General features: G+C 39.7%; 1 protein-coding gene across 2 annotated transcripts in view; it reads right to left on the reverse strand.

The window, feature by feature from the left end:
- Positions 1-139: 139 nt before the first annotated feature.
- PRDM15 (PR/SET domain 15) overlaps positions 140-16572 on the reverse strand; it is a 42975-nt gene continuing 26542 nt past the window's right edge. The window contains exons 15-26 of one of the 2 annotated variants that reach the window (XM_074904059.1): positions 16081-16175; positions 14828-14959; positions 13735-13869; positions 11624-11787; positions 11096-11175; positions 10375-10494; positions 9482-9613; positions 7791-7874; positions 7421-7593; positions 6180-6260; positions 5607-5819; positions 140-5093 (exon numbers count right to left, since the gene is read on the reverse strand). In XM_074904059.1, coding sequence (XP_074760160.1) covers positions 4617-5093; positions 5607-5819; positions 6180-6260; positions 7421-7593; positions 7791-7874; positions 9482-9613; positions 10375-10494; positions 11096-11175; positions 11624-11787; positions 13735-13869; positions 14828-14959; positions 16081-16175 — 1886 coding nt within the window. In that variant the 3' untranslated portion in view covers positions 140-4616. Of the gene's footprint in view, positions 5094-5606; positions 5820-6179; positions 6261-7420; positions 7597-7790; positions 7875-9481; positions 9614-10374; positions 10495-11095; positions 11176-11623; positions 11788-13734; positions 13870-14827; positions 14960-16080; positions 16176-16572 lie in introns of both variants that reach the window. The other variant, XM_074904049.1, reaches the window with a different exon arrangement.

Here is a 16572-nt window from a genome sequence, read left to right on the forward strand (position 1 = left end):
TCCTTCTCCTTTACACCAGGTGAGGCCAACAGACAACCACCATGAAAAGGCATGTCAGAAATACAAAGGGTTAAAGACTTTCCAACAGGTATGCCTATATCAATAATAAATGTAAGGCCAAAAGTAATTAGGAGTGACATTATTATTACTTTAAATAGCACCAAGGAAATCTCATTATTGAACAAGAAATACTTCACACAGCAATACGAACAAAGAGATTTACCCTATCCATTTTCATGTAGTACCTATAGTTTTTATATGATTGTCATTTAGATGTATGGTATTTTTTCCATTCCTGGTTTTCAAGATGAGAAATTCAGGCATCTTTGTGTATGCAGAACACTAGCAAATCACTCTGACCAACTGTCAGAAAAAGCAGTTCTAGAAATAAATTCAACTGTTACCTGGCTGTTAACTTCAAACAATTTCTGAAACGATAAAGAGGTACAGAAATAGCTGGTTACATAGGAGACTGACTGGCAAGTTTCTGCAAAAACACTTTTTATACTGACACATCTCAAAAGAAAAGTTTAATTTTAGAGAGTGTAATAGCACTTGATACAGTAGGTTTTCCTGAGAGAACTCACCACAGACCATAGCCAAGATTCAATCTCCTCTGCTTTGTTATTACTCAGTAACAAGCTATAGAACAAATATTTTAGAACATTACCCCGTGTTGCTGTATATTGTGGGATGTACAAAGTTCTGTAAGATAATGATTAACCTTATTGCTTTTGAAGCAAGTCTATGTGATTCAAAGAAAAAAATGTTTGATGCATTAACTAAGGAACAGCAAATAATAACACTGGTAGAGAAAGGGTTCTGTACCTTGATGCTCCTTTACTTCAGAGCCCATGTGCCATAGACAGCATTCAATTAAATAATAGTCTTAGCAATAAACAATGACAATACACAGAACACTACACAACATCACTCCTTTGGCTCAAAGTACTTCCAGTTTGTTACTGAACAGTTGTTATGCAAAATCTCCAACACATGACTGAAAACAATAACCTTCACATCCTAGAGCTGAAAAGGCTAGTAACAAATTGGCAAAGGAAATTTAAATTGCACATCCCTTACATAGTTTTATATCTTGCGCAGTTTGAAACAACATCAGTATAACTTTGGTATTCATCTGAAGAAGGCTTAGTTGGGAGGGCAGCTGGCAGTCAATAGTTCTCCAAGGTAAGCTCTGTCTGAAAAGGCATCCATTTCCAACTTCTCCAAACAAAAGAATTTGTTTGAAACAAAACCAAAGTAATCTGTTTTGAGATGTTTCATGTTGCAGCACACCCGAGATACAGTTGTGTTCTCATAGGGACGTTAGTAACAGCGGTAATAATAAAATCACACCGAGATGATGAGATACCATAGCAATGGTTGCAGGGAAAGTCAAGACTGTTCCCAAAAGGAATGCTCTGGGAAGATTAGCCTTTAGAGAACTTTCTTTTGCCTGGCCTAGTCAAAGCCCTTCCAGGGGTTATATTTTTCGCTCCTGAAGCAGAATATTATTTAAGATAATTTTTACAGTAAGAACAACCATCCCCTGGAACAGCCTCCCCAGGGACATGGTAGAGTCCCTGTCACTCGAGGTTTTAAAGATGCAGTTGGACAGGATGCTACATAATCTCATCTAGGCTCCCTTTCCCAAAAAAGGCTGGACCAGTTGATCTTTCCAGGTCCTTTCCAACCTGGGCTGTTCTACGATTCTGTTTTGATTCTATGATTGATTTGAATTTAAGGATACTGAGAGACCAAAGAGAGAAATTTATTTTCTATGAGACCACCACCATGCAAGCCTTTATTGTATGATCATTCCTGATTAAATCAGCTAGAATCAATCATTACTGGAAAGGTAAGATGCTAACTGATGCAGGTCAGTTAGCATGGGAGGGATGCTGGGCAGTGTAAAAGAAAAGAATACCAGAGAGTCACTTTAAGATGAAGAGGTTTTGTGAAGTCAGAGAGGTATCTATAATGGTTCATTACCTCCATATACAATTCTTATCAAATAGGCAATTACCTGTTATAATGACTCAGGTTGATTCGATGCATCACAAATGCTACTATCAGTAGTATTAACGTAGAGCAGATGTACTTGCTCTGCAGCTAAGGCAAAAACCCTCTTCCTCCCCACTTAAAAGCTTAATCACCATTTACATATGTCTAAACAAAACCCTGATCTTGTAGAAACTGTATGTGCAGCACTGTAACCCTCCGTGTATGTGTGTGTGCATATATATATGTATTTTTTCAGATGTTAGCCATCTGTTATTTACCATAACAACTTGACCTAGGGCTTCTCCCTTTGCTTTCCTTCCCTTTTCTCTCCCCCCAAGTACTCTGCCAAAAGATAACGTGCCTTTACCATTAGGCACAAACACAGGGGGGAAAAAGTTTCAAATACATAAACAACATATTTCATAAATAAAACCTAGCTTCCTCTTGACCAGTGGGTTTGGCATGAAGGGGAAGCATTTGTGGACAGGACAGCTGAGGAGAAACTAAACTGACTCAAGCCAGTGGTGAAGTAATCCAGGTGCTAGAAGGGCATAAAACTGCACTTCTCAAGATAGCGGGAGGCTAATGAAATTACAGGATCTCGCGATATTATGTGAAAAGGATCTTGGGAAGACAGGCAGGACAAGGGAATGAATAATTCTCTTTCCCACTCTGGTAAAAGATATTTTTCCTTTCCAATACACAACCTTGTCCCATCAAATATAGGTTCCTTCCATGCAGACATTTTACAAGCTTGTTGACATTTACAGAGAAGTAGTTCTGCTCCTCTGACACACAAAATCTGTCACCAGAAATCCCTTTCCTATACATGTCCTGTTGCAACTAAGCTTTACAGAGAGCCCAGCATAGTGAGCCTCCGGACGCTGCTACGGCACCAAGAAAACCATTGGAGGTTAACTTTAATATCCAGACATTATACTCTGGAAGAATCTGTTGTAGAGATTATAAGGCATCCTCTAAGGGTCAAGTAGTCCATGTTAATACAGACTTTCAAAGCTGAAGTCACTCCTACTCATATTTTTGCTAATACATAGAACATTTTCATAAATACAATAGGCACAGACATGATTTTTACAACCATTAATCTATCTTCACTGTCAAACACAAGCAGCTACTTTATTCTCAGCAAAAATCTTTAACATGGTTCTATGGCTCAGTCTACTGCCCCAAAAGACCTTGTTCTTCAGCCACAGCTGGAAGGACATATTTGCCTTTGAGGATTCCAGGCAGCAACATTTTTTTTTTTTTAGTTTATTCCATTTTGCTATCAGCTGCTTTGTCTCTGTGGGAAAGATACTATTTTCTTGACATGCAAAAGTCCAGACTGCACATCAACGTATGGAGAATGGAATGAAAGTGTAGTATCAGCAATAATGCATTTGACCCAACCCATTATTTATATCCCCAACACTCATGCAAACGTTGCCCATTATACACTAGGGCATACTGCCTCCATGTGGCAGAATATGCTTCAGACATTCTTTTTTTCTTGCATTTCACACAATCTGGTGAGTGGCTATGAATTTTGGAAATAGTTTTGGAAACAGAAAGAGCAGTATGAGGGTGAAAAAATTAATGAATCATACTGATAACTTTTTCACACGAATACTCACCAGGAACACACAGTAAAGTACAAAGGATATATATATGTGCATATATATATAAAAAGAATGCTTTCTCAAATGTTTATTACACAATGAAAGAAGACTAATTGAAAAAAATTCACATCCTCAACTTGATCAAAGTGGACTGATTTTAGGCTGTTCAGGCCTATTAGCTAAAAGCAAGATTGAACGAGCAGTTTTGAAAAATTACATAAAACTATCACATTCTTTTTTTCAGTTCATAACTGGCTTGATTCAAACTTGACTAGAAGACCATATAAGTTCCTTTAGCATTAGACCAGCTATCTGATTCAAGCAGCACTAACACTGTGTTATGGGTACAGGGTTTTTTCCCACGACTAAAATGGAAATACTTTGTGAAATTGGTATATTTTCTTCCACACCACACTTATCCCTACCCCAAAGCCCAAACCTCCACCTACTTTACCAATGTTGTTAGATACAAGATCTAAAGAAGATAAAAAAGACAATTATTGTTTTGCCCATTTGTGTCTTTACATTTCAGTCTTTACCAGCTGACCACAAGTGCATTCCACCTCACTGTGAACAAGGTCTTCATATGTAATTTCCAGACTGGAAAGAAGTGACAAGGTATGGCTGAAAGGGTTTTGCAAATCACCAGTGCTGTAATACTTAGGATTTCCCTGCTTTGGTTAAGAAGTATTATGAAGCTCCAGTCAAATCTCAATCTTACTACACAGTGCAAGGAGGTGATAAATTTATGGTGAGATTTTTTCCTTTTTCTTTTTTTTTTTTTTTAAGACAGTGCAAGGTCTAGAGACAGTGTGAGAATCTCAAGATTAGGGTGTTGCAGGGTGCTATGCCAATTTTAGCTTATATTTCATTGTATAAACATTTTCCCATCTCTGTTTGGTATCCAGCAAACAAACCTATTAGAAATTTTCCAAATGTCTGTGTGTTTTTGTCTCTAACTACTGTTCATTTCAAAACTTTTCAAAGTATAAATTAGTAGCTATACATCTGTTGTTGTTGTTCTGTTTGAACCTGTTGCTGTCCTGACTGCTGTTGCGCTGGCTGTGCCTGAGGCTGCAAGACATCAGCCTGAGGCACTGACCTCCATGATAAAGGATGCTGTTCTGTTATCTGGTTCCCCAGAGGAGCAATGGAGTTCACCAAGGTGGTCAGGTTTATAAAATGGGCCACAGACTGAGGATTGGCTGCCTCTGGCTGTGGCTGGATCTGGATGTCATTTTGGCGATTGTGCAGCATGGCAGAACCACTGACGGTGTCAAACGTCACGGTGAGAATTGAGTTGTCCAGCTGTAACTGGCGTTCAGGTGCAGTCAGATGGCCCACAGCCACTGGCTGGAGATTTGTGAACTGGGTTCCAGCTGCCGTCGTAATGGGGGTAACAGTGATATTTGTCAGCCCCACAGAACTGGACGGGGCTGTGACATTTGGGTCGCCAAGGGTCACCACCACCTGAGGAAAAACAGAAAGGTAACCTCAACCTTATACCTTACAGCTGACTACCAAATACCAAGCATCAAGAAACATCACCTGAGTGCTGATGGGCTCACATGTTGCTGCTGCCAGCAAGTGAAGTCATACACACAGAGGGCAACGGAGAAAGCTTGAAACAGAACAACTTCCACGCATAGAAATAAGAAAGTAATGGGAGGGAGGCATATGCAACATTCAAAACAAGCAGACGAATTTACTTTCATGCTTCTAGTCACAGCTTCAGACAGCTAGTGTCACCTGGCAAATAAGGAGATAGTAGTAACACCAAAGGGAATCAAAAGAAAAACAACCATGAGGAGCTTATTGGTCCAATCCCTTGTTTTTTTAGTGTCTGTGCATCTTTGTGTTACCACAATTTATCAAATTTTCCCCAAACGGTATGATCACTCTCTTGTGTTTGGTATTAGGAAAAAAGAATTGTTATCCCTCTAAGCAATGCCTGCTACCTATCACCCTGCTACTAGAGCTCACCTGCTGGATGCTCTGTACAGCTGAATTAGTCTCATCTCCAACACTCCCTGTGAATTCACCTTCCTTCTCTGTGTATTCACTGAAGGCAGGGTCCTCAGGCACTTGAGCTTCCTCCTCCTCACCTGACTTTTGTTTTCGTTTCTGGCCACGTTTAGGAGCTTTCATATGCTGTTTTCCTTCTGGTAATTCTCCCTGTTCCAAGGCTAATTCCGGCTGGAACAACACATTTCCAAACAAATATCAAGTCATTTTGCTTAGTGAAGTTCCAAGTTGGTTTACTGTCGATTCTCAAGTGAAGAGACAAACTTTAGCAAAAACCCGATTTCAGGAAACGTGACCTCAACCTGTAACTACATCTGCTTTACCAGCACCCATGTTATATATAACAACACAGATCAACAGCTTGCATCTGCTTACACACGTTAAACTGCAGCTGACACTCTAAAAAAGCACATTCCTTGGCCATCAGCCTACACCCAGCTATGATATGTACCAAAAAAGTGGCGTCCCCATCTCAACCTCTTGTAGGCCTGGAACCTAGGTGCCACCAGGATTCTGCAATGGTGAATTTACCTGAACAATCCCAATTGAGGAGGCATCAATGGTAGTTGTCTCTGGCAGCTGCTCTAAATCATCAATCCTCACTGAAAGAATCTGTGGACAAAGAGGTATCAGCCAGTGAACTGCAGCAGTGCATACCACAGTCAGACAACACAGCATGGCTCTAATAAATCCTGTCACAAAGCAAAAATGATATAATCTAACATTTTACACATATAATTTAATACAAGGAACTTAACCGTGGGGTTTTTTTAAATAACCTTACGGCATATCATCTTTTCTTTCTTGCTGAAAACCAGCAAAGTTTAAAATCAACAATAGAAGAATATGTTTATATTCATATTCTAGATAGAACACAACCACTGGGAAGTGATGAATTCTATAGAAAACAAACAATGTGTCTGAAAAAGAAAAATATTTTGGCATTTCTGTTTATAAACCTATCAACTGTGTTCTACTCCATTATTTTCAGCTAAATCTATACATCTCAGCTTATCAACAGAGACAAATTGTCCTCTGGACTGCAGATATATAGCTGCATTTTTAATCCAAAAATCAATAAACAAAGCTTTCTGTTGATTTCTTTCCCAGTCATGATGATAAAAAAAAAATAGGGATAGTTCAAGGCAAAGCAATACTAATGATAAATTGGTAGTTAAAAAAGAAAGCCTCAAAGGGAATGGACAAGCCTTAGTCAACCTAAACAAGAAATGCTGAGGAGAAACACAATAGCTATTCAGAAATTTAGAACACAGGAAAAGCCCCACCGGGGTCAGACAAAACACCCCTCTAATCCAGATACTCTGCAGTCAGCATTCATCTTTAATACTAAGAATAATTTTGTATCATCAGCAGATGCTGCCATCACCTCTCTATTCACCACTTCTTTCAGATCACTTCTGAATACAGAGAACACAATAGGGAAAAAGAATTGATTATACTCCCTAATGGATGAAGACAAAACATGAAAAAATATACATTTAAGCTGAGGCAGAAAAAGAAAAGGGATTTAAAATAATCAGGACAACTTCATTCTTAGGGACTGACAATCAGATATGTTTACTACTGAAACATAACATAATGAAAGGGCTGATTCAGTTAAGTGCATGCTTAGCAGACACTACCCAAAATTGGCCCCAAAAGAACAGAAAAAAAGAGGGGAAAAAAAAAAAGAAAAAGTAATTCCTTTCCAGTCACTGAAGGCCACAAACCCCAACAAACCACCCCACAATCCACCTGCCAAACTAACTTACCTCTGGATGTTTACGCCTCATATGTCGACTCATGGATGCTCTGGTAGAAACCTTTGTCCCACACAGCTGGCAGCTCTGGGCTTCTACCTTATCATGAGTGAGCTGGATGTGCTTCTGTAGCATGTAATCAGTGACATACTTCTTGTCACAGACTGAACATGTCCACTGTTTTCCTACTGGTAGCAGATGGAAAGAAACGCTGTCAGCAACAACCCCCAGAGATGAGTATTGTATTGTAAGCATCTCAAGCGGAACAATTTTATGTTGGTAACTTGATGTGTAACACTAGTTCAAAGACTGACAAGGCTAAAGCAAGCCTAGGAACAAAATTAAGCTATTGTCTTTGGATTCTGGTTTTTAGAGGATTTACCTGTATGAATCAACTTATGAGTCTCCATTGTATTTCTCTCACTAAACGTCTTGCCGCAGAGCTCACACATGAAATCTTTGATTCCTGCATGAAGAGCATATTTTGCATCAGAGTGAAAATAGTCTAAGGTATCTGGGACAATTCCAAGTCTCATATTACTAAAAAAAAGAAAAAAAAAAATCACAACCAAACAAGTAGAAGCAGCACAGCTTCACTAGCTATTTTTGTCTAAGCCACGCCACTGTATCTGGCAGAGAAATAATCCAAGAGGAACTGATGTGGGAGGTAAAACTTTGTTTTGGGAAATGAGAACCTGAAGACTAACTTAAAACAAACCCAACACTTTAGACCTCTCCTAGACCAAATTCACCTCTCTTAAAAAAGCAAAACATGAAACTAAATTGTCTCTAAATTGGAGAAACATGGATTTGATGGACGGACCACTCTGTGGATAAGGAATTCGCTGAACAGTCACACTTAAAAGAGTTGTAGTCAACGGCTCAATGTCCAAGTGGAGAGCTGTGAACAGAGGCATTCCTCAGGCGTGGTGTTGGCACTGGTGCTGTTTAACATCTTTGTCAGAGACATGGACAGTGGGACTGAGTGCACCCTCAGCAGGTTTGCCAATGACACCAACCTGTGTGGTGCGGTCAACGTGCTGGAGGGAAGGGATGGGCCATCCAGAGGGACCTGGACAGGCTGGAGAGGTGGGCCTGTGTGAACCTCATGAAGTTCAACAAGGCCAAGAGCAAGGTCCTGCACGTGGGTCAGGGCAATCCCAATCCCAAATACAGGCCAGGGGATGAGTGGATTGAGAGCAGCCCTGCGGAGAAGGACTTGGGGGTGTTGATGGATGGAAAACTGACTATGAGCCAGCAATGTGTGCTCACAGCCCAGAGAGCCAACTGTACCCTGGGCTGCATCAAGAGCAGTGTGGCCAGCAGGTCGAGGGAGGGGATTCTCCCCCTCTACTCTGCTCTTGTGAGACCCCACCTGCAGTGCTGTGTCCAGCTCTGAGGCCCCCAGCATAAGAAGGACGTGGACCTGAGGAGGCCACAAAGATGATCAGGGGCTGGAGCACCTCCCTTATGAGGACAGGCTGAGAGAGTTGGGGTTGTTCAGCTTGGAGAAGAGAAGGCTCTGGGGAGACCTGACAGTGGCCTTCCAGTACTTAAAGGGGGCTACAGGAAAGATGGGGAGGGACTCTATCATGGAGTGTAATGACAGGATGAAGGGCAATGGTTTTAAACTGTCAGAGGGTAGGTTTAGATTAGAAAGAAATTCTTTACTGTGAGAGTGGTGAGACACTGGCACAGGTTACCCAGAGGAGCTGTGAGTGCCCCCTCCCTGGCAGTGTTCAAGGCCAGGTTGGACGGGGCTTGGAGCAACCTGGTCTAGTGGAAGGTGTCCCTGCCCATGGCAGGGGGTTGGAACCAGATGATCTTCAAGGTCCCTTCCAACCCAAACCATTCTATGATTCTATGACACCAACCAATCTATGCATCTTAATTGTGTAACAGGTGATCTTGGCTAATAAGAGGAAAAAAAAAAATCTCACTTTTCAAAAATCAGAATACACGTATTTTTAAATTAGTGTTCCTAATACTCCCTGACTGTTCTAGATAAAAATTCTCCCATGAAGCATTGAAATGATTTGGTGCAATTTTTTTTTACATCTTCGGAGACCTTACCTGTGTGTCTTTTGTAATGCTTCAGCATGTTGACTTTCTGTGCAAATTTTCGATGACATTCTTTGCATTCATATTCTTTAATCCCCTTGTGAAGTTTCATGTGGTGACGAAGTGCATGTTTTGTCTTCATTCCTGTGAGACAAAAAGTACAGCAGGACAATTAGTCCATTGCTCCCACCTTCAGAGGAGAACTCAGGATGATCATGTTGTTAGCCAAGAGGTCTAAGATTGTATCTGCTGCACGTCCATAATTGCATATTTTTAATTGTTTAGGTAGCAGTGCACATTATCATTATTATTTTAATTCCAGGCAAAACCTCTGGAAAACACATGAGTAACCACTGAGGAAGAAGCAAAACAGCAGGGACAAGCAAAGACAAAACATCATTAGAGATGTCAGACTTACTGCCTTCCACTAAAATACCAGTTCAGATTTGTTCAAGTTATAATGCAAACAATTCAAAAAGCAACTTTGACTCTTAAGGCTCTTGCAGAGAGAAATTACTCTATTTCTTGAGCCTGAAAACAGCCTAGAATGAAAAAAATAACTTGTATTCACTTTTGTGCTGCAATTGCATTGGAACTCAGTCAGGCAAGCACTCCTCAATTTGACAAAAGCAAATTTTTTTGAAATCTTTTTTTGAATCAGTTTTGTCTTACAGGCCATGAAACTAGATTGTATAAAATTGGGGGTAGTTTATGTATCCAAAAGGCTCCTGATTACTACAGCTTCTACCTCTCAAGAATGCAGAATTTACAGCACTCCAAGGACCTTCCCAGTAGTCTAAGAATGGAAGTAGCTTTAATTCAGATATTCACCTGCTATTCAGTATCACAATTAACGGAAAACAAGGCATTAGACATACCTACGGAAAACAAGGCATTAGACATACCTTTGCCACATTCTGCACACAAGTATTCTCGGATATTATCATGGACTCGCATATGTTCTTTTAACATGTCTTTTCTAGCAAATGATTTGCCACATTGCTCACAAGCATGACTTTTTACACCTTAAAAATAAATTTAAAAGACAACATAAACAAAAAAATGTTAATGAAAAATGTGCATCTCCTAAAAACTGACTAATCTGGTGACTTAGAGGGCAACAGTCCACCTGTGTTGTCAACTTTCATGAATATTGTGGACCAAACTAAATTAGAAGACTTTGGAGAGTGAGAAAAGCTGGCTTTTTGTGTGAGATCTGAAAAAAATAAATAAATGTATAAAGCCTGAGGTAGAAAAATACTGAATAGCATGAAATAATAATGAGCTGTTAAAATGATTTTTGCAATAGCAGTTTTCAGCCTGTGTAATGGTGAAAAGGTGGCATGGATAAGAATCTGGGGAAGAACAGAATACACAATTAGGATTTTTAGCAGGTGAATCCTGCATCATACTAACTAGGAATCTGGATTGTGTGCCTAGACCAAATATATTCATTAATATTATCTGCTTCAGATAACTGGTCTACCCTAAAAGCATAACATTTAGCTTTTTGTAACTTACAGTAAAAACCCATAACTTGCTTCCTCCTGAAAAAAATAAGGCAGGCACTGGCAACAGAAATTTCTTTTTAATATTGATAATAATAAAGAAACACAGCATTTTTACCTGTATGTATAAGCTTATGTCTTTCCAGATTTCCTATACTGTTAAAAATCCTTCCACATATTTCACATGGATGGATATATCTGAAACCAAAGAGATCAAAACCTGTCATTCTTTTCTTGAGACAGAGGTGTGTTTCAGGCATCTCTGTCAGCAACTGTATTTCATTTGGTAGTACTAACTGCTACAAAAAGTTCCTTGAAACATAAATGCATTTTTAAAATGAGCCCTAAGAAATCCCTAAGTTCACCGCAAGTTTGGAAGAATCTGGCATTGCTCAAATCATAGTTTTTACAAAATATTTACCAAAATCTTTATACTTTACAAAGCCCAAACTGGGAAGCTGTTGACTAATCATCTGTGGAAAGTGAATCATTAGTAATATATGTATTTCAAGCTTTTAATAAACATTTTAATACTCATTACACAGTTTCAGATATTTTAGTACAGCCCAATTCTCTAAAAGCATCAGGTGGCAAAACTACTGTAACTTCACAAAAAATAGTTCCTTTTATCAGTCCAACATCTTACTTCTGCACATTAGGATCAGGCAGGTTCTCCCGATGAATGACCATGTGTGCATGGTAAGTTGCCTTCAAGGCAAAACGTCGATTACAAATGCTACAGCCATAGCCCTTCTCCTTGTGCACATCCATTATGTGCTTCAGGTACTCCTTCCCTCTGCCGAAAGTCAACTGTGGAATGAACCAATAGTGAATGAAAGGGGAAAAAAGTCTTCGGGAACATCAACAATCTAGTAACACATTATCAGGATCTAGAGTCAGAGTTGGTAGACATAAATATCCTGTGTTTCACTAGATGAAAAATCAGTGAAAGCTAGATTTAGGCCTGAACCTCTTTGGCCATTACAAGCACATTGCTACAGGACATCAGTGAACTCATTCGGAAAAGTAGCTTGAGATGGTATCTCTGCTTCTTACACTGCACAACTAGAGGACCTCCAATTATTTGTGCACTGAGGAACAGCCTTGAAGAGAACTATGTCTAACTCCACTAGCTGTCAAAGCAAAGACACCACAGATGGAGAAAATGTCTTTTGGGCTCTGGGAGCATGGTAAGCCCTAGTCTGTATATACTAGGCTTTGGCACTAGTTGCAGAAGAGTTGGTATTTCTAAGCATTGCAGGGTGATTCTAGCTCAGTTCTTGGAGGTGCTACAACTACAACAGACAGGTGCTCCACTACTTAGCTCCCTGGGCTAAGTAACCCTGCATATGCATATATGCTCCAACATATTGGGCAAAGTGCCAATGACATGATTTTTTGCTCCCATTTTGGAACTAGTCAGGGTATTTATGACAGCACTGCACAGCTTGGTCAAGGTGCACTCTGGGATGAGAAAAAAAATACAGATTCTTAAGAGCTCAGAAGAGATTTCACTAAGACTCATTTGTATGTTGTTCTCCCTTAGGAATGCTTGAACAGATATTTTCAGCCAAAAAGAGCCTCCCCATTTCATCACAGGTGACACCCATTTTCCACAGCTGTTGCCTTACACAACTGTTTACTTCACAAACACCTGCAAAAGTGCTAACAATCCCAGCTTCCAAAAAGAGCTCTGTAATTTGAATGGCAGAATTGCCCTCTTTTGAAAGCATACAATTTTATACAGTTTATGTACTCATTAAGTATCAGGCGTTAAAATTACCACATTAAAAGCAAACACGTGATTAACTGCTGTGATACCACATCTTCTTATGCTTACTGACATAAGTTTAAAATCAGCTTGCACTTAAAACCAGTTTGCAGATAAGGACAGAAAACTAGAGTATTATTGTCTTCATGTCTCCAAAATGAACATAAGGTATGCACTTTCACCACATTAAGTGTAGACTGTGAAATAAGCTTTGATTTCCAGGGGCCAGGTCAGTGGCTTAATTACCAAAATTCCCCTGTTCCTATGTCAGTTTGGCTGTTCTCACTGATTGCTTTTGCATTCCACCTGTCCCAGCACATTGTGCTTGGCCAGCAAGGGCACAGAATCCAGATGGATCCTAAAGGACCCCATATTCTTCCCCATTGCTTCTTTATAAAATGGCAAAAACTATGCAGTTAAGAGGCTTTAAAAGGTCTTTCTCAGCTGACAACTGGGTAAAGTATGTTCCAGCAGTACTTCTTATGCCATTCTGTCAGTAACAGAGTAGGCCAAGAATAAACAGTCACACTGACCATAAGCAGCAGTCTTAATTCTCCAAACTGGTATCTACTAGACTAGCATCTGATCTCATGAAATTTAATCAATTCATGGACTCTATAATTCAGAAATGCTACAATGATTTTGATTCGCACATAATTAAAAGGTAGTGTAAGATTTGAATGTTCCCTTATTGTTTCTTCCTCCAATTTCACTTGCTTGGTTCCTTGCAGGCAGGTAAGCTTATGCATGTCTATTTCCATTTTTAAACATTCAGCATTCACCCTACAGAACACCACATGAAGTCTTATGGAATAGCATCACTTCATAGGTTGGAGGTACCAAGCACTGCAGAAGAGAGCAGACCTGTGGACTGGCCTTCTCTTTGTGAATCCTTAATAATTATTTAAAATTTTGAATGATTTACAGACATCTCCACTCCCTCCTCCCATCCCAAAACAAGTTAATTTGAAAGTATTTAAAGCTACCTGGCACCTTTTGCAGCTATACTTGTGAGGCTCAGAATCTGCACTTTCATCAGAGTTGTCATCGTTTTCCTCTGATGAGATTCCAATTTTACCAATGAACTCTTCTCTCTGGTGATCATCCATTAGTGCTATGTCCTGTATAGAGCGGGAAAAATATTCTGTTTCAATAGATTAAACTTTTATTTCAAAAGGTAACACCTGGTCAGCTTTTGTTGCCATGCAGACTGCCTTGCATTAACCATTGCTGTTACATTATTTATTTAAAATATCCTCCTGCTTCATTCATTTCAGGTAAACAAAGTTCCTTTGTCCATGACTAAACAAGGAACAATTGTTTATTGAAACAAATAATACTATTTTTTTGTGTGTGTATAAAAGGAACTTTAATGTAAACAGAGACTCAACTGGCACAGTATCATACCCATAAAAGCATCTTTATGAGCACCATTGAGTGACTCAAATCCCTTCCAATTCAGTGTTAACCTAGTTACATCAAAATAATCTGGGTCTGATTAAGCACTATTAATAGGGCTTTTTTGTGATTTGGAACAGTTTGATAAAATCAGGTAAGGAACTCGATATACTGGCAGTTATGCTGGCATATACAAGAGAATCACAAGCACTGGCATGGAAAAGGCAGGAACAAATAGTTCTCATTTGTTTTTTCCCACAAAGAGAGGGAATGACAATACCCCCCTCAGCCCAAATGAACTGCAACTGGAACAATACAGCTGTCTGCAGCTTTCCTGTTAAGTCATTCTCCCTGCCTTAAACTGAGCAATCTCCATGATTCACCCAAGGTCAGAGGTGTTTTTTCTATAGCATTTGGAACAGTGTTCTGCTGTGGTAGCTGACTTAACTCTCAATATGATAGTCCATATACTTTGTAGCAATCCAGATGCAGAAAGAGAGCCATGGGTAAAAGAGAGCACACCTCATGCTAGGCTGCTGTAGAAACATCACTGCACAGGGTACATAATCACTGTGGTGTTACCAGTATGAACACATGGCCATTAACAGTCTCAATATATTTATTGATATGTTTATGTCTGCGAAGAAACATGCCTCTCCTAATAAATTATTAACACAATACCTTAAAATGGACATGAATATGATCTCTCAACACATCCACCCTGAAAAATTTGCGTCCACAGATTTCACAAGTGTATTTCTTGTCTCCGTGTGTTAGAAGATGTTTATTCATATTACTCCTACATGAAAATACCTAAAAGAAAAGAAGGAAGGAAGGGTTTCTGTATCAAGTCCAGAAGGCTACAGTTCTTTGCAAGTTCCCAGTGGATAGCAAAGAACATATTTACTGTCCTGTTTTATTCATTCTGGCCAGAAACACGTAGGAGGTCCTGTTACTTAGCCAGCAGGCTACCTCAGACACTTCTGGCACAGCAAAATGCAGGTGCACAGTTCCAAGGAATTCACTGAAATTGGCCGTTCATCAGAAGTGGACTTTGAAAAAAGCTGCAGCAGAACTACATAGGGCGGATTTAGAAACGTTTAGACGGTGTCTTTTGAATCATGGATGTTCCACCTATCTATAAAAAGATACATCCACAAAATCTACCTTCACTAATACATAACATATACAAAGCATCAAAAACAGAAGTCTACATGCCAACTTAAGAGTTGCTTGAGTACATCTTTCACCATGAATCATTAAACATTTACACAATCATGAGTTAAACCCCCAGTCTTTGTATCTGTGATAACAGCAACTTAAGATCATGAGCATTAAAACACCCAAATGCAAGTGACATGACCACACCATGAATTTACTTTATTTTCCAATAGAAAATGTTTCCCATGCACACAATCAACCCCAGCTGTTCACATTCTGACAGAAAAACTACACTGTAAATAACATAAGCCATGAGATTTCACTGACAGACATAGTGGCCATGTTACACTCTACATTGTGCTATGTCCTCAAAAAAAGTCCAGTCTGAACTTCAGTTTTGTTCTTATCTGTGTCCTAACAGCTTCCACCATCAGCAAGCACAGCAGGCTTGGATACATAATGGAGCTAAGGTAGTTTAGAGAGTAATGTCTTGGCTGGGTGACAGGGCTCGTTGGCACCTAACCAAGTGCCTGTCCAAGTTGCAAGGTAATCTTACTTGGCATGTGTCTCAGTGTGAGTCATCTACTTTAACCTTTTGGCAGGCTGTGTGCCTATTTGGATAGGCTGCTACTGTGGTTTAATACATGGGTGGTAACTTGTTACACCACAATAACTCATTTGGAGGTGCTGGGCTGAGGCACACCATACCCCTGGAGTATCCTTGGAGCTACAATGCAGAGCTTCACACAGCACATGCTGGCAAAGACGCCTACCTTCCCACACACGGGGCATCCTGAAGGCTCTTTCTTGTAGCGAACCATGTTTTCCGTGCTGTGCTCAAACTCTTCTCTTTTCACACGCCTCACTCCTTAACAGAACAGTCCCCATCAAAAAAACAAAACAAAAAAAATAAACCATGGTTTTCCACTCCAATCTGCATGCCCTTTGAGGTGAATACTGTAAAGAAGAGTGAAACACTGGGAAGAGCCTCAACGCAGAATTTAATTTATAACAGAAGGATAATTTCTAAATTAAAACAATGTCTTAAGAATATAAAAGCAGTCTGCCAAAAAGATGTGTTATGGCTTATTGGTTACTACACCAACTGTAAAGTGTCTGAAAACAGACATTTATTGTCAACACCTGGAAACAGGCAGATCTAGTAGGCCTTGGCACTTTGACCTGGCCCAGAAACTCCTTCTTGCAGTCTCTAAGGAGAGAGGCAACCATCCAGCACCGTCTTTAATGCTCAGTGAAGATTTCAG

The sequence above is a fragment of the Athene noctua genome, chromosome 1 (genome assembly GCF_965140245.1).
Source record: "Athene noctua chromosome 1, bAthNoc1.hap1.1, whole genome shotgun sequence".
In the NCBI taxonomy this organism is placed as follows: domain Eukaryota; kingdom Metazoa; phylum Chordata; class Aves; order Strigiformes; family Strigidae; genus Athene; species Athene noctua.